At 37.5% G+C, this 27,007-nt stretch overlaps 1 protein-coding gene across 1 annotated transcript in view; it reads right to left on the bottom strand.

Annotated features, from left to right (window-relative positions):
- Window positions 1-21,232, bottom strand: part of TTC27 (tetratricopeptide repeat domain 27) — a 113,646-nt gene extending 92,414 nt beyond the window's left edge. Inside the window, exons 1-5 of the mRNA XM_053939484.1 lie at window positions 21,019-21,232; window positions 18,033-18,210; window positions 12,589-12,718; window positions 4,547-4,687; window positions 1,746-1,848 (exon numbers count right to left, since the gene is read on the bottom strand). Of these exons, the coding sequence (XP_053795459.1) occupies window positions 1,746-1,848; window positions 4,547-4,687; window positions 12,589-12,718; window positions 18,033-18,210; window positions 21,019-21,106 (640 nt within the window). The 5' untranslated portion in view covers window positions 21,107-21,232. The remainder of the gene's footprint in view (window positions 1-1,745; window positions 1,849-4,546; window positions 4,688-12,588; window positions 12,719-18,032; window positions 18,211-21,018) is intronic.
- Window positions 21,233-27,007: the final 5,775 nt, after the last annotated feature.

Here is a 27,007-nt window from a genome sequence, read left to right on the forward strand (position 1 = left end):
TGAAGTCTTTAGGAAAGAAGACTTGACATTTTTTCATCCAGCATAAAAGCATATGTATTTCTTATATATTTAAGTTCTACCAAAGTACAGTAAGTTACAAGAGAATATTCCTGCAAATACAGACCATTAAGTTGAAAATTATTCATGCCGATTAGTCTTAAATGGAAGTGGGTTTTTTGCTTCATGCTTTCTCTCTGCATTTTGCAAAAATATTTCGATAATAAGAATTCCAAAAAAGCTTACAGCATCACGGTACTTAAAAAGGACTGGTTGCCTGGTTATAGCACTGAGGCTGTGTTTCTCAATGGATGCTTAATTTTTCAAATAATCTTTATTAATGGTGTTAAAAGGTCTTACTATATAAAATAGCATTATCAAAGATTTTTTAAACATTTTCACTGAAAATTTTTTGCTTTTTTTTTAATTTAGAGATTGGCAGTCAAATCTAGCACAAACAGATTTTACTGTTTAAACCTCCTAGGTTGTTTTTTTTTTTTTTTTTGTTAGTACTTGTTAATCCTCAAAACTTTTCACTTAATACAGAAAGCTGCTAAGTCTGAATATAGTTTTTACACAGCTTTTTAAACTCACTAAATCAAAATTTGCATAGATAAATTCTGCCTAGTAACAACGTTTTCAAAGACGAGATTTAAAAATTCTTTTTAAAAACCCACAAACTAGCAACTTAAAAATATTACTCCAAGCCTACAAAATACTGGATATGCAGGTACAAGTGGAAACCACACAAAACCACAACTTTTGAATGGAGAGACCCAATATAATTTCAAAGGAAAAAAAAAAGTCAGGTTACAGTGTTTAATTGTACATTACAACTAGATTTTCCACAGCTAGCGAGTTTCAATGAGCTGAATACAAGATTACTTGTGCTAAAGCCATAGGCTGAACTCAAATGGCACATTGAGAAACAATCTCACCACTGCCTAAACACAATTTACTCACAGTGCTTGATAGGTTTAAGCACTTTGAGACTTCAAGGACCTCTGAGGAAAGCTTCACATCATTACTAGTACTGATGCAGTATGTGGCACTGATGTCCCAAAGTTATGACATCCTTCTGGCACCCCATACCATGTATGGCACATGGCTAAAGCGATGGGAAACTGCACCAAGTCCCATTGGTTTTGCATAATGGCTGCTTCAGAACAGCAGGAAATCCTTGCAGCTGTCTTCTATTCAGATGGTGATACTGACCTAACACTTGAGAAAAATATAATTTCTCCTGAATTTGAAGGTCTTTTTCTCTAGTAACTAACACAAAGTTTTCTTGAGAACTTGATATGGACAAGCAAGTGGGTTATTCAAGCCCTACTCAAAGACAATAAAAGGTTTAAAAGTATTTATTTTATGGAATATGAAGGTACTTGTTTGAAATACCAGATGGCTTCAGTGAGAAAAACAGACAGCAAAAACTACCAGAAAGAAACTCACTAAATAATCAGGTGTATTTTACATCATCTATATCTGAGAACCATATCCAAGAGTCTCAAAACAAGTCACTGTCAAAAAACCTTTGTCTACGATCACATTTTCATCTTAGAGGCTGAAAAACAGCATGTGCCTTACAAGTCCATGCCAACTTAAGTGAAATTCTGTTCCCTCTCTACTCATTATCAGTCACTTATGTAACTGCAAACATTTTAACAGTTATGACTACAAACTCCCCTCCCCTATGATATCTTAAAAGAGATGCTGCAAGCCAATAAAACAAATAATTGGAAATATACCTTGTTTTATACAGGCCTGGGCAAGAGTAAATAGCTCAGGTGATCTCTCCTCCAACAACTGCTGGTGAATATTTATACATCTTAGAGTCCACCATGGTAAACTCTGAAAGAAAATATAGATACTTCAAGTTCATAATAAGTATAGACCTTAAAGAAAATAAAAGAAAAAAAGGAAAGTGGTTTTAAAATATAGATTTTGTGGTCTATTCAATTCTAGTTTCTAAAAAATACAAACCTGTCTAAAATAGCTATTTTATTTTACAAAAACCTCATAACCTAGCGTAAAGTTGAACATATCCAGGCAGTTTGACAGTGCTTCAAGGGTTTGATATATTTTCCCTCTATTAATTTCTCTAACTGCTCTTTGAACCCTGCAAATCTTTTGTACCACCGTCTGGTAAGAAATGCTGTGAACAGCAAAAAAAAAGAATAAGTGTATGCACTTATTTTGGAGCAGCCACTTGCTACTTTGATTTCATAGCTCCTAACTCTTGTAACAGAAAAGGACCAAAATAAAACCAAAAACCCAAATCCAGCTGTTTCCTACTTATCTTCTTTTGTGTCACTTAGACTATTTTAATAGAAAGCCATGATCTCATTCTTCAGCAATCTTCCAGCCTGAAGAGTCCTAAACTATTTAGTTACTGTTTGTATGGAAGCCCGTCAGTATTTCTGATAATTCACTATCATCCTTCTATGCATTTTCTCCTGTTCTGTTTGACCTTTTTTTATTTCTTCAAGTGGCAGCATAAAGGAGCGTGAGAGAGGCAGAATAGGAGCAGAATTGCTCTTGAGAACACATTACAATCACAATTGAAATTCCTAATGTCTGTATGTTGAACTTCAGAAGGGCAAAGATGTTACTGAACTAAGCAATCACTCTACAGCAGGCAGAGTTGAACTACAGCCCAGGAAATACCTGATTTTAGAAAGCTGTGTGTACAGAGCATAAATTCCCCACAGTCTCTTAACCTCTTCTCTAGTTGCAACAGGAGAAAATGCATGGAAAAATTAATTTTAATACTCTAGTCTCAAAATTATACTTAAAATTATAATCTGTGAATGTAGAGCACACCTCTACAGAGGCTCTAATGACTACTATTTATTCTGGTGATGCTAGCACACCAATCATTTTCTATGAAAGATGTTTGATTGCTTCAGAAGCAGCCATCTTCTGAACTTTTTATGCAGGTATGCTTCAGACTGACCTAAGGGTTGTGCAGTATTCAAGCACAAACATCTAAACTAATTACATGGAGCTGATTCTAATGTCCCTAGAAAGGAACTATCAAAAAGAGTAATAGCATCTATTTCCAAGAGCAATGAAAGATGACTTTTGATATCAAGCTGGCAGAGTAAAGCACACAAACACGCTTTGTCAAAGAGGTCAGATCCCAACATTTCATCATTTATTTAGAAACCTAAAGGCAATTTAAGTAACAAGTTTCAAACTACTTGAGTTTAGCTTTATACAATGAAGTACTAATTTTCCCACACAACAGAGTATCCAGTTTAATGATACAATGTCCTGAGGCCCTATGCTTACCACTTAGAAATTATAGAATCAGTGAGAATATATTTCTAAAGTTTCAGATAAGCCAGCTGAGCTGTGTAAAATATTCTATTAGCAATGTTTTTTGAGAGTCAAGTTGAAAATTAGCAGATTATTTTAAGCATTTACTCTTACATGTAAAATAGCACACAGGGCTTTATTAATGCTTTAGATAATACATTTTGAAGCATTTTACCCTGTTTTAAATTTATGTGCACTACAATTAAAGCAGCAAAAGTATTAAGAGGCCACCTTTGAATCAAGCTGTAAAGAAAAAGAAGGGCAAGCTTTAATTGCTACACCAACCTCTTGATGAAAATAGCTCCTATCAGTTGTTGCCTTTGAACTACTATTCAAACTTAATGTAGACAAAAATAATTGAACTTCAACCCTGTAGAATAAAGTTTCCCATTATGTCATTCTTAGAGGACGCATCAGGGGAATTTTCTATACCAGGTACATTTTCTGTTTCTCTGACTGACCCAGTTGCTGAAATTCAACAGCACTCATCTGTGAATAAGAGAGAAAACGATGGAAGAACTTGGCTTCCAGAAATGCAGTACAGCCAACATCTCCCACACAGTTTAATTCATCACTCATACAAAGCCCCAGCTGGAAATGGATGTTGTCAGCCAAGCATAAAGAGAGGCCATGTGGCATTTTGATCTCTAGCCAAATTCTGTTCAACTGGAATTCAATAAAGAGAAGTTGCTGCTGTTAAAAGTCCCCCCCAATTCCAGAGAGCCCTGCTACCAACCAGGCTGCTGCCAAACTACAAGGGAGGTACAGACCCTCTAAGAGGTGCTTCATCATGTCTGCTTGTTTTTAACACACATACACAACAGAGATTCAGAGTTAGAATTCATACAGTAGTAGTTAACAGTGTCCAAAAGCTTGTTAAAAAGGATATAGGACATGCAAACTGCATTACTGGGCATTCCCAGCTTACCCCCTGACTAATAATATCACAAAGTATGTGTCTGGATAAAGTTGGTTGTATTAAATTTTCTAATTTTTCCAGCTAATGAAGACACCTTTCCTCTCTTTTGGGGAAGACAGTGAGTAAATAGCTTATCTTTTAGAAGAAGATATTTGTGATTAATTGCATTTTGTTCTAATTGTTTCTTAGAGAGAACCTCAGAGCAACAGGAAAAGAAATAGAAGTCAGAATGATTCAATGAGGTACGAAGAAAACGAGAGAACCAATTAAGGAGTAGCTGCTAGTCATAGTCATTAGTCACGTACTTACCTGGAGAGATGCGAGTTTGTGTCTTGAATTCACAAGGATTATCCTGGCTATGAGCAGCAAAATGGGATGAGAAGTCAAGGTATAGACTGATTCACCATCTAGAATCAGCATCTTCAGAACAGTTGCATGCAGCATTTTTGGCTAAAAGAAGGAAAAAAAAAACAAGTTTCAGGAAGTTTATTAAAAAATAATGTCATATAGAACAGAAAAAAAAGCTATTAAAGTATTTAGGGAAAAGGCCTGCTCAAAACATAAAAAAAACCCAAAAAGCAAAACCAAAACAAAACCAAAACCTCTCTCTAGGAGTCTCAACCTTTTACCATATCATGGTAAATTCTGCACTGTTTCTTTCTTGCTGTCCTGATACATGACGTCAACATGACCTGCAGGACACTGATTTCCTCCCACCTGAAATGCACGTGTCATCCAGTCAACTAACCCCAAACACATTCCAGTAATATAACCATTTCTGTGATCTAAGGAGAAAAGCTTGGTTAATCCATGCCATTCAATTTGCAATCACAGAAATAAAACAATTTTATAATTAAATTAATCCTACAGCATTGAAACACACTAGATATTCCCACAGTGTTTATATGTCAGTATGTGTTAGCATTTTCTTTCCCCAGAGGGAGCTTCCTGTTGGAGTGGCATCAGAGCAGCAATATGAGAGCCCTTATTCCCTTTGTCTGATAAACAAAAACCTCTCTCTGCTTTGGATGCATTCCTGTATGATGTTCTCTACAGTAACTCTTTCACTTAATGGGCCTGAGGTAGCTCTCCAGGGACTCTCTCAGTGGTGACTGTCATCTGACAGTCACCTATTCTCCCCTCCCTTTTAATGCAATGAAAGCATTTGAGCAGCTTATCTTCAGGCTCAGGGAGATGTCCATTTATCAGTCTATTCCTGCTTCTCATATCACAGATTTCCTTAATGAACAAAAAAGTAGGGCTTTACTTTTCAGTTGGTATAAAAGAGGCAGGAAAGGGGAATGGAGAGCAGAAAGCACAACAGAAGGTTAAATGACAGCTTGCATTGAAGTCACTTGCCTGAGAAAGAATCTGAATCAGTCTACGCAACCAAGGTATAAGTTACTTGAATCATATTTCAGCTTTTTAAACTAACAAATAATATAATTCCTGAGTTATTTCAACCTCTTTTCAATACCTGTATCAACAGGTTATATTGAAGACAAAAATTGTTAAGCTTTACGAATCTCCAACATCACTTTTTAGTAACAGAGTAATCTTTAAGTTTATTCTGTTAAGTTTATACTTATTTACTATGGGTTTTTTTAGTTTGCATTAGCATTGAAAATACTTTTACTTTGTAGACAATGATTTGGACAAACGGGAATTTCTGTATGATATCACTGCAGTCATTTCAATCCCACTGTGGAAAATTATGATCACAACAGTCAGATAAACCACTTGAGAATAAAGGAAAGAAACTGCCAACTGGAAATATACCAGATCTGTTGCACCTCTGGCCATTCAGAAAGGAAAAACCTTATCAAGACCTGTAATTTTGAGAGGGGAAATTCATCAATCAGTACTTCTAAAGATTAATTTTTCAAATACACACACACACATAGCAGGACACTCAATACAGTTTTCAGTTTAATGCAAACTTTTTTCCTATCTGCATGTTTTTGATTCTTTCTGCAATCAAAGTAGACCACACTTAAAATACCCAAAGAGTAAACAAAGGAGATTTGTTATAAAACCTTTTTCAAAAACAGTCTTGCAATGCTAGAGTTATCTGTACTTGTTTAAGCACTGTAGTAACAAATTAATCTCAAATTCACATTTCAAGTCCTTTCACCACAAAACTCAGTCCTGCCAATGTAACACTGACAAAGAATGGGGGAGGAAGAAGGGAAAGTTGATGACATATTAAAGCCTTGAAAATAAGCCAACGAGTCCCAGAGCCAAAGAACTGCTATCTTCTATTTTAACAAATCCATGTCCTTTTTCATGAAACAAATCCCATCCAGAAAAGCAGACATCCTTTACCTTTAGCTGAGAAAGTCTAAACCAACATTCATTTTTCCAGCCTATGCTCTAAGACTGCATTATCCATGAAGAATTCACTGCCCTGAGGTAGTCTTTAAGGTGAGAGAACAGCTTTAAGTAAGAAGTAGATGTTTAAGGTGTTATGGCTTCAAGGACTGCAAAGTTGAGAATACAAGTCCACCAAAATCTCTAAAACATTGGCTACGAGCAAAAAGAAATTCTGAGCTTGTGTTCCTGTGTTTAAACACCTAAATATATAATGCATTGAACCTATCTTGTAGCCCCAAAATTTCATGTATCTCAAAATAGCCACAACCCTAGATTTGCTAATATAATGCTCCTTACCTAGCAAACCTGGGTTCGATTTTTGAGTCTTTCTACTCTTCATCAAACTTGTCATCACAAAGTATAATTATTTTATTCAGCGGTAATGTTCTTAAAACACAGAAACATATACTACATAATTACTTCATAACATATGCAGAGAAATCACTGGAGTAGTCATCCAGCTTCTGCTGAATCTGCAAGTGGTTCTGTTTGACCGTCACAAATTAACACACAAAATACACACAAATTAAGCTCAATTCAACTCTAGATCGATATTTTTTAATCTCTGAAGCACAGCTGTTTCTATATTCAACTTCCAAACAGTATCTTAATGGCCACTTTTAAGTTACTACTACTAAAGCCCTAAATCAAATGCAAGCTGGACAGTACTCCTGCATATTTCAATTTTCACAGTTTTCAAAAGTATTTCCCAGCACAACTGGAGCCACCTGAGTAATGATAAAAATCAGAAGAAAGCTCCTGCCATTCACATTCAACAGCTCTAAAAATAGAGTGTATAAGAATTTTACTTTAGGGAATTAGAGTGGCAAGCACATTTCTCTCTCTGTCAAGATTTTTTTATTGAAGTGCACAGAGAGAAATGAAAGAGAAAACAATTTCTATTTCTGCTCCTTGTTTTTCTCTTGTAGAATGTGTTTAGAGAATTGTTTACCCAGAGTGAGAGCTTAGTTAGATCATAGTAGATTGTTTAGGCCTAACAGCCAATCAGATCCACCTGTGTCTGGACTCTGGAGAACAGAGTCACGAGTTGTGAGTTAGTTAGATATGATAGTTAGAGAAAGTAGCATGTAGTATTTAGTATCCTCTTTTATATAGCATATTAATATATTATAACATAATTATAATAAAGCAATCATTCAGCCTTCTAAAATAGAGTTAGACATCATCATTCTTCCCATTGGGTTCTAGATGTGTAGATGCCGACATCTACAACAAATTAGTGTTCTTTTCTTGCTAATGATAGTGACTAGAATCAAAGTGAGCATTCAAAATGCTTTTACTTCTATATTGGGAACCATTCTGGCCTTTGTAACATTTAATCAGCTCTTTCTGTCTTGGGGATCCTTCCCCTATATATAAAAAGGTACATGCAGACATAAAGAAGTAGACAAAGCCAGGCTAAAGGATCGGGAAAACTTGATTAAATGGAAGCAAAGGTGGGATGTAGACAAAGAAATTATCGAATCAGGAAGCTGCAGTATGTGGATACTAAGATATATATACAGGACTTCTCATATTTTTAAAAAGACTACTGCACAACAATTTGTCATTTAGCAAAGCTAAGGTGATACCTTCCAGATTAACAGAGGATATACTGAGGTTACCTGCCAAAGGTTTGGGCCTTGAAAACCGAATTCGCTCTTTAGACTGGAAGGCAATGGAAATACTGCTTTCATTTATATCTGCTTTTCTCTTCAACTTGCTGAAAAGGAGGTAAGACTGCACAGGAGGCTGTCTCCAGTTTTACAAGCCAAATCAGTAACAGGTAACGTATGGAAAACTGAGGTCCAGACTAAAGATAATCATGGTGAGGTCGTGCAAGCAAATCTTGCCTGAGAGTACTACATGTCAAAGAAGTACTTTGGTTATGAAAGCTCTTGTTCATAAACCCTATGAGGGTGACTTTGCTCTGCTGTTAAGGGGGTATTTTTCAAGTGCCTGCATTAAGATTCCCCCTTTTGATCTATATTCATACCAAGGGAATGCAGGGCAAGACTGTAGGCTACTTTAGCAGACTATCTTTGCTTACAAGACTCTGCCTCTGGATTTAGCCTTTGTCATCCATCCTTACATTCCCCACAAGAGGGAGAAATCTGCATCATTTTCAAAGCCTGTATCTTGCTGGTCAAGCACAGACTTTTTTCTTCCTAGCTAGTGCATGCTAATAGAAGCCAAGCATCTGGGCCTGAAAAATGAATTCACAACAGATTGGATTAACAAGACCAAGGAATCATACTGGATTTGAGACAGTAGTGCTACATAGTACACTGGTGTTTTTCATATTAATTATGAACAAAGCTACAGATACCAACAGAAGTGTGGAACTATTTCAATCTCTTCCACCAAAAGGATCAATAATGCATAAAAGAAAGAGTAATAAAAACACATGGAAAAAAATTACTCAAATGTATTTCAAAACTTATTCTTTGGGATCAACCTGGAAGCTAGAAAAAGAAGAGCAGGAACTGTTGATAGACCATTTGGAGGACTCCTACCAGTTGTTTACATGCATTACCAATTAACAGACCGAGATCTTTCAGATGGAGCTTCTCACTGTTACCAGATATATTCTATTTGTGAATATGAAATCAGACAACAAATAAAGCAGCAAGCAGCTTGTCCTCTCAATGTTTTTAATCATCAGTGGTCCTCATCAGTACTACTATACATTCTTTTCCAGTTCATCCACTAAAAATACTGAGCTCACCTCTATGAGGTAATACACAAAAGCTCTGAAACATAAGGCAGAATAAATATGCTCCAACTTCAACAGTTTTGTATCTTTTATTCCCTTACATGCAGAGACAGTGACAACTCTTTTAAGACACAAGGAGCCTATTACTATAATCCACTTATTTTAAACATTGAGCTCATTAATAATGCTTTAGTCTAACCCCAACAGGTTCAAAACAAGAACTGCTAATCCATTTTAACTAGAATTCAGTACTTTTAAATCTTCCTTTACCACATTCACTCATTAAAAAAATGCAGCATAGTATCAATCAGATTATTAAGTGGTGTGGTAAAGTCTCACAGTTATTTTAGAAAACCGAAATACATCTAATAAATAAAATGCTACTTTTGTGTGGGCTCTGAAAATCACAAGTGAGTTCTGTAGGACATAAAATGAAAACTTAATAGAGTACATGAATGTAACCATAATTTAGAGAGAAGGCTAGACTGAATTTGAAGAAAGGGAAATAACAGACACATACTCATGAATATTGTTCATTGAAGACATCCAAGAGGACCCTACTAGCAACTCATCTTAAAGAGGCTATTTTATTTATTCTTCACTAAAATTAATTACAGTCTCATTCAGCCTTACTGCACTCGTAAGAAAAGAAGTTATCTGGGAGCAAAAATGAAGCTATGTCACTGATCCAGAGGTGAAACTTTCCAAGGATAGAAATGGCAGTAGTTATATACCCTGGAAATAAAGACTAATCCAATAAAGTGCTCTGAAAATAACAGTGACAGTTTTTAAAATATTCCTGCAATAAATGAGACATTGTAAAGCTGAAATTTAGTGACATTACTTAGAGCAGGCTAAAAGAAACACAAAGACATAATTTTTTAACCTCAATGTGGGAAAAAATCATTTTAGTTTGAAAACCTGGGAAATGGATGATCTGGTAAAAAGGGATTATATCAGTCTTGATGACAGAATATGGAATGTTACAATAGACATAGAAAGTTACGAGTTCCATCTTTAACCCACATTTGTTGAATATTTGCATATGCATGAGAGGAAAGCTGGATTAAAGGAAACACAAAAATGTCACTACTGAGATGTTAGTTTTTACAGAGTGTTCATATACTAAGAATCCTTGGAATGAAAACTACATGAAGATAAAACATAATTCAAAACCTTTTGAATTAAGACTTTTAATAGAAGAGAACTAGAATAGAAGATATTATATTTTAGCATGTAAGTGTGTAGTGCTCTTGGAAAAAAAAAAACATTAACATGTCAGAAGACAATACAGATAGCAGTAATAGAAATAAAGTTAAACTTCTGCCTGAATGCATAAATAGCTAAACCTTGAAGCAATATGGAAGATTGATGGAGCCCTCATTAGAAATAAAGTCTCTTTTTCTTTATAAGCTCTTGCTAGTTTGTTTCTGCAATACCACCCCTGCACAAGCAAACGTATTTCAAAGCATCACATTCCCAGTCACTGCAGAAATATAACAGAAATCAAACAGAGATCATGTATTTCCTTACTCAACACAGAATTAGTATCTCATTCTTCCAGACATAAAATGAAATTGCCTGGAAAACAGAAGGATTTGGGGTGACTTAATTGTGGTCTTCCAGTACCTGAAGGGGACCTACAAGAAAGAGGGACCAGGCTGGATGGAACTCTGGTCTAGTGGAAGGTGTCTCTGCCCATGGCCAGGGGCTTGGAACTGGGTGATCTTTAAAGTGCCGTGCAAGCCAAAACATTTTATGATTCTATGAAATGGTTAATAGAAATTATGAACACTGTATTTTCCAGGTCTCTGAATTCTGTCAGTGACAGCAATCCTATGAGCATCATCTAGGGCTACAGACTGCATTAAACTGCAACCTGTGCATACACACTAACATAGAATATAGAGTTCTCCAGTAAACAGAAACCAGAATTTGTAAGAATATTTCAGTATTATAATATTAAATATTATTAACAAATTATAAAGAGAATCAATGAAATTAGATTTTATTATTTTTACTACATATAAAAGCAAAATGAAATACTTTTCCCTTCAGAGGTAGCACACTTCAAAATTTTTGCTCATTTCACATCCTAAAAGGTTTAGTACGCTTGGTTTCCACTGTTACTGATTTAGTCATCAGAAGTTGAGATTTGAATTTCAAGTATCAAAAATCATGCGAAAAATAAGCCTATCTATGCATACTGTGCCATCACTAAAAGATCAACCAAATTTACAAGCACCTATTTTAAAAACCAGGAGCAATACTGTATCTGAATAGTTATTTAGAAATACAATCTTGCAAATGAACCTAAGGCAAGACTGTATGAATTATGGAAAACAAGCCACAGTAAGGCAGCAGAGCCAATAGTTTTACATGAAACTTTCAATATACTCCAACTTCCCCTCATTTCACAGTTTACAGCACTTACATTGCTCATGGTCCATACCCTATTAGCGAAATTCTAAATTCACACTTCTGTATAGATTTAGCATTAACAGAGACTACTGATACGTTCTTCACTGACACACTGCAGTAGTCAGTATTCTACCACAGCTTTAACCCCAAGAGAAAAATCAAGAAGCTGTGCTAAAGCCCCACGTGAGGAGAGTCTGGACTGTGGTACTGCCATGAGGAACAACACACAAACTCCACTAAAAGAAGATAGGGTGTTGATTAGTAATCTACATAAAACTGACAGTCCTCAGTTTCATCTCCTACATTCCCTTCTGCTTCCAAAACCTCTATATAAATTAGCATTTCTGTACTTATATTACCTCAACTCACCTGGCATTCAGGAGCCTAAAAGGATACTGAGCATCTAAATCTACTGTTACCATCTGCCAAATACTCTGCTATTTGCAAGATATGCAACTTCTACCTTTCCTTATGGAGGGGAAATTTATAAGCCATTTATAAACATCTTTCTTCGATCCAGCTAAGAATGTATCCCAAAATAAACACATAAAAAAGTTTATTGATTGCAAATGCCCTTTAAGTAAATGCCTATATTAAAGATATCTTCTCCATCCAAACCCAACATTTCCAGCAGGAAATATCTTAAGTAGAGAAACAGTAACTACTTTTAGGACACTGCTGATGTAACTGAAGATGCTGCAATAGCAGCCAGTAGGATTGATGATTACGGAAACTCATTCTAGCACCCCACCTTGCAGATGTGCCTTCTCTGACACAGTGTTATGGTTACTTGTGAAAAGCAGTGACAATAAAAGGACAGCTTATTAAAATCCAAACCTACCTCACAGAATTTCTGTAACAATGCAGCCGGCAAAAAATCCTGAAGCTTTAACTGAACAGGAGGCCCAGTCCAATTGCTTTGAACAAAGAGCTGCAAACTCCCCACACCAAGCAGAAATATCAGCCTCTGCCTGCAATATAGATAAGAACAGCAATTAGCAACATATTACATTTTCACTTAAGGCTACAAGAGCTGATTAAATCTTGTGCTAGCTCAAAACCAAAAAAAAAAAAACACTCTCCTGCGAGGAGGGTAAATGAATGGAATATTCAAGAATGCACAGAGGAAACTCCAAACATGTTTGTTTATAAAGGTTGCAACTAATGTCAAACATCTTGGAGGTGGAGTATATATATCAAAATTTAAGGCTATACACAACTATCAGAGATCAGAAGACATGCAAAGGATGCAAATAATCCAATATTTGCATATTGCATGGTTGTTATAGTTTCTTATGATATATCTAATTCTCAGCATTTTCACAGAAAAAACACTGCAATAGTATATGTTTCAAAAGAGCAAGTTTATTTTTGTTTTGACTGCTGATTTAATTTAATTTTTTAATAAGAGGGAGTGAAAATAAAATCAAAAATTCAGGATACTCCCTCCAAGTTGGTTCAGATACTTTGGCAGTAAATAATATCTAACTCATCATGGCCCTTTCTTTAAATAATAGTAATCTATTGAAAGATGAAATTAAGAGACTTTGTTTCATTTCTGAAACTAGGTATGGCAAAATTTTCTTTGTCTACAAGACTAAGCTCATTTTACATTACTATGATTTCTTTAGCAAATAATCTATGTGGTCTGCAGAAGGCAGGGCACAATCTCTCAGAATTTAATAGTTAGTTTAACAGGTGTAGACTTTAAGATTTATATACAAACTTCTTGTTTGTTTTATGATACCTTAATGGCTCAGAACCTTATTGACAAAGGCCCTAACACATAGAAAATGGGCCTAACTACAAAAAGTTAGCATTTTAACTGTGCAGGTTTGATATAAACACTGGAATTTTAAGGAGCATAACTGAAACAGAAAAATCTAGTCCTTTCTTTTTGCATCAGAAAACAGAAACTTAGAGATGTAAGAGCGCTCCAATCGAAACAAAAAAATAAAGTGTTGTACAACCCCCTAAAAACCAAAGCAAAATAGAAAAGCTGCACACAAACCAGCAGCTGGTGGGCAAGAATGCAACAAAAGATGCAGAACAATAGGAAAGAAGGGGTGGGGAACATTTAATTGAAAATTTAAAAAACCCAAAAAAACAAAACCATGTTTCAGGGGAGTTAGAGAACAAGGACTGGCATAAAGAGTTCTTGTTGACAAGGTAACACTTACTGGCTGTCATTATTCAGCCAGTAACTATCTGCTCCGAAATATGCATATATGAATACATAACCAAGATCACCATTAAACTTCCAAATAACTCAAGAACACAAAGCACTAACAATTACTGTATACTAAATTATTACCACTACACATGAAATATCTACATTGGCATAAATTTCCTAATTTTTCTCCCATGATAAATTATACTTCAAAGCTTCTGAAAGGTAATACAGAGTAATCAACCATCCCTGCGCTGTGATTTGATACTCTGGTCTTTTGAAGATCATTTTCATTATTTTATAATTTACAGTTTCTACTAGTAACAATTTATTTGTTTATTTTAACATTATTGATATTTATCTGGAAAGCAATCTTGCTTGAAGAGACACAGTTTTATTCATGCAGAATGCCTCCGGAACAACTGATAAAAAAAAATCCATTACTTTGGCTGGGATACTGTTTTTCCACTGTTAAATTTGTCATCACCATTTTTTTTTTCCACATTTTCAGATTCGTGACCAACTCCCAGTCTCCTTATCACTCACTCTGTACCAGAAAACCAATTTCAAGCTGTAATCCCTGTAAATGCTGATCTCCCTTGCCTATCCCCTCTTTTTTTTCCAAGAAAATGCATTCTGTCTCCCTGATTGCCCTTCACACTTAAAATGCAGAGCTGCAGATTCTCACCTCCCAAAGGCTGCCTGAAAAGCAACACAGAGATTGCTGTGAATGTCCCCTTTGCTAGAGTGATCTACAAAATTTATTTTGCATTTATCCTTAGATATATGTCTGTATCCATTCATCTCATTTTTCCTTTCTCTGTGTGAATGGGGGTTTTGCTGCCTTTTTTTTAACACTGTTTACAGCAAGTCAAATCATTCTTCATGATGCAGAATCACATGCTTAATATCCATATTGCTGTATCAAACGCTCCTCAAAAATAATGAACAGTGCATTTGTATTTAAAAAAAAATGGATGTGCATATAATGCTAGAATTTACAAACAAAATAAAAGAAAAAATATTCAATAGTCAGGTTCTGCTTAAGAGGTAACAGGTCTCTGTACTTCTTAGTGATGCCAGAAATTGCAGAAGAGTAGCCAAAACTACTCAGTGTCTAACTGCTATTTTTTTAATTCAAGAACATCAAAGCAAGAAACAGCAGAAACAGCAAAAATTTCTTCATTTTCAGTTTTCATTACAAACAGCACACCAGTTAACCAACCATGAGATGTTCCATGAGAATACCATTCAGTGTTCAGTTTGGGAAATCATAACAGGCTTTACTGTATGGACTTCTTTCACCAAGTTTGGTATTCATTTATATGTTGAGTAAGGTAGAAATAGTAAATACATGCTCAACAGAAAACAGTGTTAGAGCTCATTTCCTTGTTCCTTTAGATTTTGGAACCTGCACATTATTTCCTTCCAGTCTTTTGAATCAAACTGTACATCAAGCAAGGAATGCACCTTCTTCCTACAGAGCTCAGGAAAAAAACAAAAAAGGAATTCCCCCTCTGCATGGTTAAGACATATCCTATTGCTTCAGCCTCCAAATTTTGCTGATTAAAATGCAGCCATGAAGCTACATTTTCTGTAGAAATTGCTTTTAAGCATTGAAGTGAGTAGCAATAGCAGGAAAAGAGTAAAACAAAAAATATCCTATTCAACACATTTATTATAAGGAATGCTTAAATTTTAGGATGTAAAAGCTTAAAGTGCCATAGTGAAAATGTGTCTGGGGCAGGGAAAAGAAGGCAATCAGTTTAAAGGATAGAAAAGTTGCACCAATTTTTAAAGTGCTGCAAGATCATTTTTGTTACAAAACCACAGATTTGAAAGTGGAAAAAGTTACAGAGAACTTGTCCAAAGAAATTACCATCTAGATCCAAATTTTGAGCTGTTTTGCCCTCAAGCGGCTCAGTTTTAGCTTCAGAAAAAGGACTCCTTAAGAGTTCTTTTAACACTATTACAAAGCCATCCTTTAAACTGTTTATATTGTGCAAAAAAGAATAAGATTCACATTATGCAACTTTCTCTTTCCAACTGAATTAAACTCCTCATGTGTTTTTAAATCTCCAGAATTACAACTTTCAGTTCAAGAAAAAAAAATTATTTTTACTTATCCCATCTATAGAAAGTCACAAGAAAATCAGTGTCTTACTGGATTTTCTGGGCTAGAACTTAAGAAGTTTGCTGCACTTCCTTTGAATCACTCAGTGGAAAAAGAAAACTACATTTTAGGCATTAAAAATATAGAACCCCCCAAGTTTTATCATAAGCAATGGAAAGTCTGGATGCAAAGGTTACATAGGTTCCTCCCATAAGGCCTTCACAGGACATAGGGTCTGCAGGTAGGAAAAATAACTATGTGACACATTTTAATCCAGAAAGTCATCGGAGACCAAGATAGTACAGGTCAAAGTGCTGTGCAGCACCTACCTAAAATAGGAAATTATCTGTCTTTCAGACAAGCAACTTCAGTAGAAGTTTTTGTATAAGAGGAAGCCACAACTTACTTCCTTCAGCCCCCAAAACTTCTTAAATTATTACTAATGGAGCTTGAAAAATTCACTAGGATGCTACCAACAAAACTGTTTCTAGCAGACACTGATAGGTTTTGAAGACCCTTTGCTTTCATTTTGAATAAAACTTCAGGCTATAATTTTGAGCAGAAAACCCTCTGTCTGCTTCTGAAATGCTAAATATTGCAGATCTGTCTCCATATATTCTGGCAAGGGGGCTTCTAATACAGCCCAAAACTGCAGAGCAAAAAAGAAAAACCACAAAGACCATAGAGCTGGAGCGTGAGCAGCCAAGGAACAAATTCCTTTGTTGTCTGCATTAGGCGTGCAGGATACATATAAAGTTCCACTGATACAGATTGTGATTACCTTCAAGAAACTGAATGGCTTAAAAAGACAGCAACACATATTTGAAGCAGTAATTAAGATCAGGATTGAGTCTGTTTCAAGTCCTGACTGATTTTTCTTTCCTTGTCACATTATTCAAACTACCGCAAGGTGACAGAATCAAGAAATATTGAAAAATTTATCCAGCTACTAGTTAACAGTAACAGCACAGCAAAGTAAGGAAAAAAAACAAAACAAGAAACACCTAGCAAAAAGCATGCATGGGAAAAACCTCTGAACATTAACTCAGAAAGCAGGAGTGCATTGTATTGTGCACCACACCAGAAGATGAGTTTTTGACACACTATGATCACGAACAAATCTCAGCTCAGTTCTTCCAACATGCCAACTATTTTTTTTCTCTGATATTTTAGTAAAAACTCTTAGGTTTATGTGTGTCATACCAAAACACACATATCTGGACTCTGCCAACACTAACAGCTAACAACTACCTTCCTCTTTTATTTTCTAATCTTTATCTTCTCATATCTTTTGGTGAAACTTTTTTACCTTTTAAAATACCAATATATATGTACACACAACACACATAGCTTTCTGTTTCTACTATCCCTAGCATGTCAGTTTTCAGCCTGTTCATCATTTACACAGCAAACTGTAAACAGTAAATTCAGACTCCTTAACAGCAACAATTAGCACATACAGTACAATTAAGAGAGACTCTATCAGAGAAAGTCTTGGGAAGAAAATAATTAATTGATGAACAGCACCCATGAGTAACACCTTACTCATTTTTACATTAGAAGAGCAGAACAACCTCATTATAAGTCAGACTTAGAAATACAGGCATTGCTTGGACAGTAACATTACACAGTACTTCAAGCAGCCACATAAATGTAATACAACATTTCAGAGAGAAAACTGTTAACTGTTTGATGATATATGGCCAAATGAATTTATATGTGCGACTTCTTTATACCAGAACCTTCTGAGGTAATCACTGTAAATAAAGCTAATGTCTTCAACAAACCCCTGTATCACACCATCATTGTTTCTTTCACTGGACAGTAACAAACAGATGCCCAAGCGAGCCGGGGGGAAATAACACAAGAAATTTGTTCTCTCCTTTCCTGTCACTACAAAGATTTTAAAGGCCCTATAAAAATTCTACGTTTTTTTAATGCCTTTTGTAAAAATCAAACATAGCCTCTATTTAACTTCCATATAATAAATAATAATTTCCACCTTTCCACGTCATCGACCTCTGCAGAACAATCCAGGTAAGCTAGAATCTGTTTCTCCAAGTAAGTGTCAATGTTCTCCTCTGCCACAGACGACGCACTGAAAACATTCTGAATGGCTGAATTTGAAAATATTGCCTTGTATTTCCCATCAAACATCAATTGCAGCAATGATCCACTTTCTGGAAAAGAAACAAAAAAACAACACAGAAATCAGTGTCAACTTTCAAACAATTTTGTCTTTCAATACCTATTAAACCTATTCAAATGAAAATATCTACCACTCCCTTTCTAAAGAATGTATCTTCATTTACACTGCAGGGAAAGTGCAGTTGCACTGAAACACAATAGCATCACTAGGAGGTGTCACTTTATTCAAAATAATTTGCATTAAAATTATTAAATTAAAATTTGCAGAAACGACCAGATGAATGTAAAACAAAAACTTGCACTGAAATTTCAGGAAAAATAAATGGATAGCCTTTAAGATACTTCACTTATAACAGCAGGATGTTCTTCCTTCAAAATATTTTCAATGAACAGCAAAACCCTATAGATAAGACAGTAATTTCACAGACCAGAGAATCTACTTAGGGGAAATGCAACAAAAAATGATTCAATATTTGCAGAATTCAGTCTTATGCAAAACTGCAGAAACTGCTCAGTCCTTCATTTACATGCTTAGAATACCCCCAAGCAATGGGCAATGAGATTTTATCTTTACAAAATAATTACCTCCTATGGTAACTATACTACCTCAATTAAAAGCCTGCACATGGAGCAGATTCTTAGGGGTAATTACTAAGGTGGATTTAGACCCATGACGATTTCTTAAGCCTGATTTCAAGACAGAGGGAAATCAAGAAATGCTATATATTTCTAAGAAACTTCACACCCATCAAGTTCTTGACCCAGGCTACAACTTTATTCACAGAAGCTATCTTCAGATATGCTACAGTGCAACCAATACAGCAGTTGTTGGAACAATCTGGCCATGTTAAAACCTGCTGTTCTTGAGCAAAACCATTATCTGCCTACCCTGCAGCTGTGGCTACAACTCATGCAGGTGCACTAACTGTTTTTGGACCAGATGATGCAGGTGCTGGTGATGGTTCAGCTGAGGAAATGCAGAGGTCAGCACAGGATAAGTGCCTCACTATCAGTCTGTGATTCCAGCTGGGGATTGCAGCTCCCTGCACTCAGTAGCTGCACTAACATCAGCAGCCAAGGTAACCAGTTTAACACTGGCACAGCTGTGGATCCACACAAGCAGCAGCTGTGCAAAGAACTGATATGAATATCAACCCCAAACTCATCCAGCTAAACAAGTACTTTAAATTTTAGAAATACAGGAACACAGACGGCAGAACCACCTTCAATAACAGCAATGGATGACTCTGTAGGAATGGGTGACAGAGATTCATTCATTCTAAAATCTCTGCACCACATTGTTGACCAAAGTTTACTTCTGTTCTGCACAATGAGCTACTGAATGGTGTAAGAGATAACATGTGCTGTGCATTATTTAAAAATACTTTAAGCTGTACCTGGAAGGACATATACAAAAGAATACTAGTGGTTCCACAATGCTGCCAACATCATGCCCTCAGAGAGAATGGAAATAACAAGAGACTTTTCTCCAACCTATTCTTTAGAGAGACTTTCTCTCACCAAATGACAACTTTTTTATATTGGATTATAGCTGCCCAGACAGGCAATGCTGTAGTTTGTAGAATAACTATGGGCTGTGAGGACACGTGATGATGAATGAGGAATATTGAGGTTCTTCTCTTTCCAGTAACATAACTGTAAGCACATAAAATCTGTTTTTGATTATGTGTGTAGCTTTTTATAGGACACTATACAAATTCAAGCTCACAGCTCTTAAATTTATTTTCAGGATCATCAATAAGAAGGGTCCATGTAAATGATGACTAAGAATCATCACAAAACCCACCATTTTCTATCTCTACTGCAAGATGCCTTTCTTCAACAAGTTTTCCCCATATCTTATAGCAGCACACTACTCAAAGCACCTCAAAACAAACCAAAGCTAACAAACAATCCGACAAAAAAAAAAAAAACAATCAGAAAAACTCCACGTGGTAAAGAGCATGCCCAACCCTTGCTGAAAAGACAGATGTGACAGATGTCAGTCACATCAGCTACCATTCCTGGACAGTACAATAATTAAGGCCAAATGAAAAGTCACATAACGAAATAAGACCTGATTAGCTCTGTATGACTCTTTTCCAAAAATCTTTAAGTGCCTAGGTAAGGACAAATGAGATTTTCAATATACTACAACCTGCCACATGACTTGAGTATTTTAGTCTGCCTGAAACATGGAAGTACCTTTACATGACAAAGGTTACATTTTATGAGCTGCTGAGCTCCCCTGCAAGAAAGCTGTGTCTAACCGAGTCCCCTCAAGAGACTATTTTCCACTGATCCCTCAAGGAACTGTGACCGAGTAACTAATAAATATGCAAAAGGCAGCCCGTGCCAGACTCTTCCTTCCCACGTTTTGCTCCAAGAACGCGTTCCACCTCACTGCCAAGTTCCAACAGGCAGGCAGCCTTTCACCCGGGAGGCAGCCGGAGGGAGCCCCGTGTCTAAAAGCCTCCCGAGTGCCGGCATCAGGCGGGCGGCGCGGCGCCTGCCGGACCGGCACCGCTGCGGCCGTGGCCCCCGCCGCTCGCACCGAGAGCGGCCAAGGGAACCCTGCGGAGGCCCGGCCGCTCCTGCCGCCTCAGCCCTGCCGGCAGTGCCGCTCCCGCTCCTCCAGCCTGACAAACCCACGGCCTCCCCCACTCTTACAGCGCGGGCAGGAGGCCCTGGGAGCTCGACGAGGATCTGTCAGGGCACCAGAGGTGAAAACACCCGCGGGAGGAGGGAGCCGCCAGCCGCGGCCCCGGCTCAGTCCGGTGGCTCCGGACACGCACAAGGAGCGGGCACCTTCCCCGCGCCGGGCCGGGACCTCCCCTCACCTGCGGCCGCGACTTCGCCCTGCTTCCACTCCAGGGACTCCGCGGCGCTGAGGAAGCCCCTCAGCAGGGCGCGCTCCAGGGCCAGCATGGTCCCGCCGCCCGGGCCCGCCCCGCGCCCCGCCGCGACCCCCGCGCCCACAGAGACGCGCGCGCTGCCCGCACGAGCCCTCAGCCCATGTGCGGACAGCGGCCGCAGGGAGCCGCCATGACAGCGGCGCGGGGCACGCCGGGAGGGCGCGCTGCCCCCGCCCCCGCCGCGAGCCGCCGCTGAGGGCGGCGTGAGGGGAGCGCGCGCACCGCCATGGCCGGGGAGGTCCCTTCGGCCGCCGGGGGCGGTGCTGACCCCCGGACAGCGGCTTGTGAGGGAGCGGGGCGGGGCGCAGGCACGCGTGCGTATCCATGTGGAGCTTGCCTGGGCGATTCCCTGTGGAGAATCACCGGAGGGGTCAGCTGGTCCAACCTCCGTCGCCCAACCTTCCTGCTCCAGCAGGGTGATCCCAGAGCACATGGCACAGGATTGCATCCAGACGGTTCTGGAATACCTCCAGTCTGTGGGGGAAGACTCCACAGCTGCTTTGGGGAATTTGTTCCAGTGCTCAGTCACAGGCAGAGTAAAGAAGTTCTTCCTTACATTGAGCTGGAACTTCCTGTGTTTCTGCCGGTTGCCTCCCGTCCTATTGCTTGACCCCACTGAGCAGAGCCTGGCTCCATCCCCTTGACACCCTCCCTTCAGGTATCTATACATCCTCTGTGGAGAATCCTCTGGGATCCTGGGCAGGTGCAGGCTGAGGTGCCCAGCACTCAGGGCAGGCAGCTCAGGATCGTGCTTTGGTCTAGCCCGATGTTGATTTCAGCACCTGTCCAAACACAAGCTTGATATTATAAAAATTCCTATTGTGAGATTTTTGTGCTTTTTATTTTCAGGGAAAACCAGTAAAGTAACATTTTCCGTGAATAAATAGTTGCTAAGTATAATTCCTTAGTAAAAAGAAGGAATATTTTGCTGTCTTCCTCACTGTGAAAAACGCCAATCACTTGGTTTTTAAAAGTTTAATAATAATAATAAAATGGTTATAAAAATAGTAATACAATTAGAGTAATAAAAATTTAGAGTTAGGACAATTACAAGACAATAAAAAGCAAAGAATTACGGACATCCGGATGCTCTCAGGCACTTAAGCCACGACAAGCATGCCTTGTGAACAAAGGAATAACCTTAAAAGCAATAGCCTGTTGCATATACAAAACACTTCATGATTATGCATATATTTTATTTAAAACAAGAAATTCGTCTGGTACTTGTCAAAAAGTTTCTGTTAATTCCCAGGCGCCTTCGAGTCTAAGTTAGGCTTGAAGAAGTTCGTTTCTGTTGATAAGGAAAGCCATAAATTCTTCTCCTCTGGAAAATTTAGGGGTTTCTGTAATTGTTATCTTTGTGCAAAGAATTCCTTGATTATCTCATCTCTTTCTTGAGATAGTTAAAAAGTATCTTAGATAGTATAGTTTCTATTTTAACATTGTGTTATAACCTAAAATACATTCAACACACTACTTGAGAGAATTAATACAGCATAACTTTCCAACATTACACATATAATATTCATTGTAACTATTGCGTAAAGCCAATCATAAAGTATGCATTTTTCACACTCACCTCTGCCAGTTCCCCCAATGTGTGGGGTTCCACCCTTATAGTTCAGTTCTGGGAGCATCTAGAAATATCTGGAAGCTGCAGCAGGTATGTGGGCAGGAGTACCCCTGGCAGGAATTATGCACTGGGCTGTTTGTTACTGCTGATGTAAAAGATAGTTTGGGATGTTTGTCAGTTGCCACAGACTTATTGAAATCTGCTGCTTAAGTTTGTTTCCCTAAACTATTTGAAGAATATACATTTATTTCTTAAAGAACAATCAATACGCTTTCTTTGCGTCCAAGGATTGCTTCTGCCAGATGGCTCAAGGGGAAGAAAGTCTTTGCAGGGCTGTGTAGCGCAGATTCAAGATTTTTGCATAGTGCTGCTTATTGTTTCTAAGCAGTAAATAGATAAAATCTCTGACACGACAGTTTTCAGAGAATAACCTTCATCTTTAACTCTTTTCTGAGAATGTGAGAAAATTATCCTTATGAAATGTGCTGCTGTGGTATCTGAACTAGCGTATTTAATATCAAAAAAATAGATACCTGTGCTGCTCTATTGATGCAGTATTTATCTTCTGCTGCAGAGTTTTTTCCTAAAGCCTTTTGAAACAGATGATCTCCTTGTGAACTACCAAAAAACCCTGCTTACTGTAAAAGAAAAAGATTTGTAAGCTTCAAATTAATATTAGTATAGATTTATTATTATGACATTTTAAGTGACACAATGAGCTGCTGTTTGTAAAAGTTGCTGTTACATGATTTTTAAACTGATCCTGAATTCTGTGTGCCAGGTCTCTGGTACCGCTGGGGAGGGAGGCAATTGTGTTGTGTGCCATTTTTGAGCAGGAGTAAATTTGTTGTTTGAGGAGTGGGGAAAGGGGAGGAATTGTCAAAGAAAAACTGGCTCATTGGGATACCAGGATGAAAATTCGCAGGACCAAATTTCTGCAATTCTAAGGAGCACATTTGATGCACCTGGTGAGAGTAGGGGAGATGCAAGGTTCATATTGGGGAATTGTATCAGTTTTTTTTTGCTTTGGCTCTGTAAGTTCAGTCAAGTTATATCCCACTAACCCATTGGTCTCTATGATTCATCATATTTAAGGTTACATCACCTTAGTTACAGTACCAGAAACTTCAATCTCGTTGGAAGCTTGGGGGGCCCCAGTAGACATCAGGTAAATGTTGAAACTATATTCTTGGATTTTGCTGAGTTATTGCACAGGTGGTCCCTCAGAAGGCTCTCAGCACATCCACTACTTTTCCAGTTTACTATTTAAAAATAAACTTAGACTTGCAGTCTCCAGGTGACAAGGGCAAAGGAAGGCAGTTATTACACAGCTGTTACGCCCTCCCAGCAGGATATCTCGGGCACAGGCACGGACGTGATGCTTGGCGTGCATTGTGCTTGCTTCACTGCACTCACCAAGCAGCTCTGCATCCTTTGAGTCTCTCTGACCACTGGTCAATTTATACTCTTGCTTCACCAAACCCCAAAGAACAAAATCACTGAGAAGTCAGTGAAGTGCAGGTAAAAAAATCTACCTTTCAAATGTGCTGAAATAATAGAGGCTAGGGAATTCTTCTCTTCCTCACAGCTTTATAAAGCAGTAACAGTTAGTATAGGCTACTGCAGCACAGGAAAAGAAAGAGTGATCCAAACCATTCTTTGGGAATGTAAAATGAAGAACATGGGCAGTTGCAAATAATCCCGGACATCTCTTCTCTGGCATTGTGGCAACTCTTCTAGGAGCTGACATTAATTTCATTAATCATTTGGAAAAGAATATGTATTAATATTACTGTATCTCTTTTTGTATGGTATCCAGGATGAGTAAATAAGTAGAAAAAGAGGAAGTAGGTCTCCAGTAAATACTTATTCTGTCTGTAAAATACAGCTTTAATATCTGAGGTACAGTATTCCCACTTGTAATAGGTTAATTTTTCTAAAATTTAGCCATTTAATAGAAAATCTGTTGCCATTCCTGATGTCCATGAATAAGTATTTGCTGACTATTTTGCAGATGTTGCTCTGTTCCTTCTTTTTCTCCTTTTTGTCACATCAGAACATATCTTATCTGAACTTTTAAGAATTATTACCTGGTTGGTTAGCAGAAATTTGCTCTGTCTCAACTACATAACATCTGTGAGTTTTAGATGAAGAAACCAAAGTTTATGTGGAAATAATTCAATTTACTGTTCAACAAAAGAATTCAGAAATTACACTTTCATTAAATAAGCATGTCATATCTGCCCAAGTAGACATTTGCAAAGTATTTAATGCCTTCTTATATGAGCTCATAGAGAAGCATTATTTTATTATGTCTAATTTTTTTTAAAGCAATATTTTCTCTCTTTGCTAGTTTCAAAAAGAGAGAAGGATTTAAAATTAGATATAAAAAATACTGAATGGCTCTCATTAATTGGATTCTCATTGGTAGTCTGGAGAAAGCAAGCCAAACAAAATTGGTTCTAGTCACACTACATCACACAGAAATTTTAGCTGAAACAGAATATTTTTTTAAAACTACATATAATAATTTTAATCTCTTCACCTACAAACATGATTATATTTTTGAACATAGAATGTGCATGGTTACCTGTAAGCAGAAATATGGTTTTGAGATTACCTCACATAGAATAAAGAGAGTGGGTATTTCTGGCTCTTGGATACATTTGTGTCACAACCAGGTCATGGTGGCTGCAGTGCTCCTGCCAGGTCATCCCTGTGGGGCTGCATTGGCACGAGACTGGTGGCTTCATCAGAGGCACAGACTGTGTCAGGCACCAAACAACAGGGGGATGATGAGTTCCTGATCTGGAGATCCCAGCTGGATCCTTAACATATTGTCTGTCACCTGGGAAGAGTGAAGCTCTTGGATATCGTCAGCACCAATTGTGCCTGAAAATCACTCGCAGTGATGCTTTTATGTTGGGCCTCCAAAATCTGGGGCATCTCTGTGACTTTTGACTTCAGTAACATTTGGTAGATGACTTAGGGAATAAGGACCATTGGTCATTCCTGGTTCATATGTAAGATTTGGTGAGTTCTGTGGGTGAAATATGGCATGTCATATTAATATAGAATATTCCATGTGAGTCAGCAGAAAATACCAGATACAGCTCTGTGACTATTTTTATAAGAATATAAAAAGCAGTTCTCTTCATCTTTCTGCCTTAGATTCTTAAAAACATGAGCTGAATTGTTACATGAGACACTAATGCATTTGATGCAAATTGGATTCCAGAATTGTTTTAGATCTACAGAACAGTCACCAAACTCAGATGTTACAATGTACCTTCCCGTACAATTCTTCTAACTAATTAGCATGAAGGATTTAACAGTGGTATTAGCTTAAATGCTCTCTGTTGATTTGTAATGACAGGAACACAACAAGGAACATTCTGCTTGATGAGAAGAGTACTAGCCTAAAAACTTCTGTTGCTCACAGCTTTGCCAAATAGCATAAATACCATGTTTGATATTTTCTGTTTGGAAAATGTTCCTTAGCTTGGACTTTTAAGCAAACTAGGTGCAATTTCTCCCTATTTTTAAACACAGGCACAAAAATGTTTGTTCCTGTATTTTTTACTCTTCTCTGAAATGTGTATTTTGGATGAGGAGGTATTTAGTGATTAGGAGTGTTGTGGTCTGTATGTCAGAGAAGTACTTTTTGCCATCTCAGTTTAAATTTGTGTAAGTAAAAATTCAGCATAGCTTTGCAGTGTGATAGAATTATAATCACAGCGGAATAGAACTTACAAGAACCAAATATTAAGGCAGGAGGCCTCAAATTCTGGAAGTCTCTGGAAAAGATAGAAATCCAAGTGTTCTAGTGAATTTAATTTGGATAATCACTTGTGCAATATTTATGAGAAGTTGATGTTTTGTGGTAATTTCAAATGTTATTTTGGACAATACGGGACATCACTGTGGATGCTATTGGTTCTCCAAAGTTTAAGGCAGGCAAAACTGACTGCAAATGTTAGAAGTTGCAAAGAAAAAGGTTCTAGTAAAATAAATAACTAGATTATAGTGGTAGGAAATAGATGGAGAGAAAGTATTCACACTTAAAACACCAGTAGATCTCAATGTCCTTCAGCAACCAAAAATCTGCACTGAAATGATTTTTCATATTCTCCATAATGAGTTTCTCCCTAAATCTTTGAAACTACTAGCTTCTTTGAGGATTAACTGTCCTGGCAAGAACAACAATAAGATAAATGTTCTCTTTCAAAATCTGCCTCAACACGCTTGTCAATATTTACTATATATTTATAACTTGACATGGTGAAGGATTGATGAGATCATTACCGTGGATTAGGATGACTCATTTCCCTGTCCTCCATG

This window comes from Vidua chalybeata, chromosome 3 (genome assembly GCF_026979565.1).
Source record: "Vidua chalybeata isolate OUT-0048 chromosome 3, bVidCha1 merged haplotype, whole genome shotgun sequence".
NCBI lineage: Eukaryota > Metazoa > Chordata > Aves > Passeriformes > Viduidae > Vidua > Vidua chalybeata.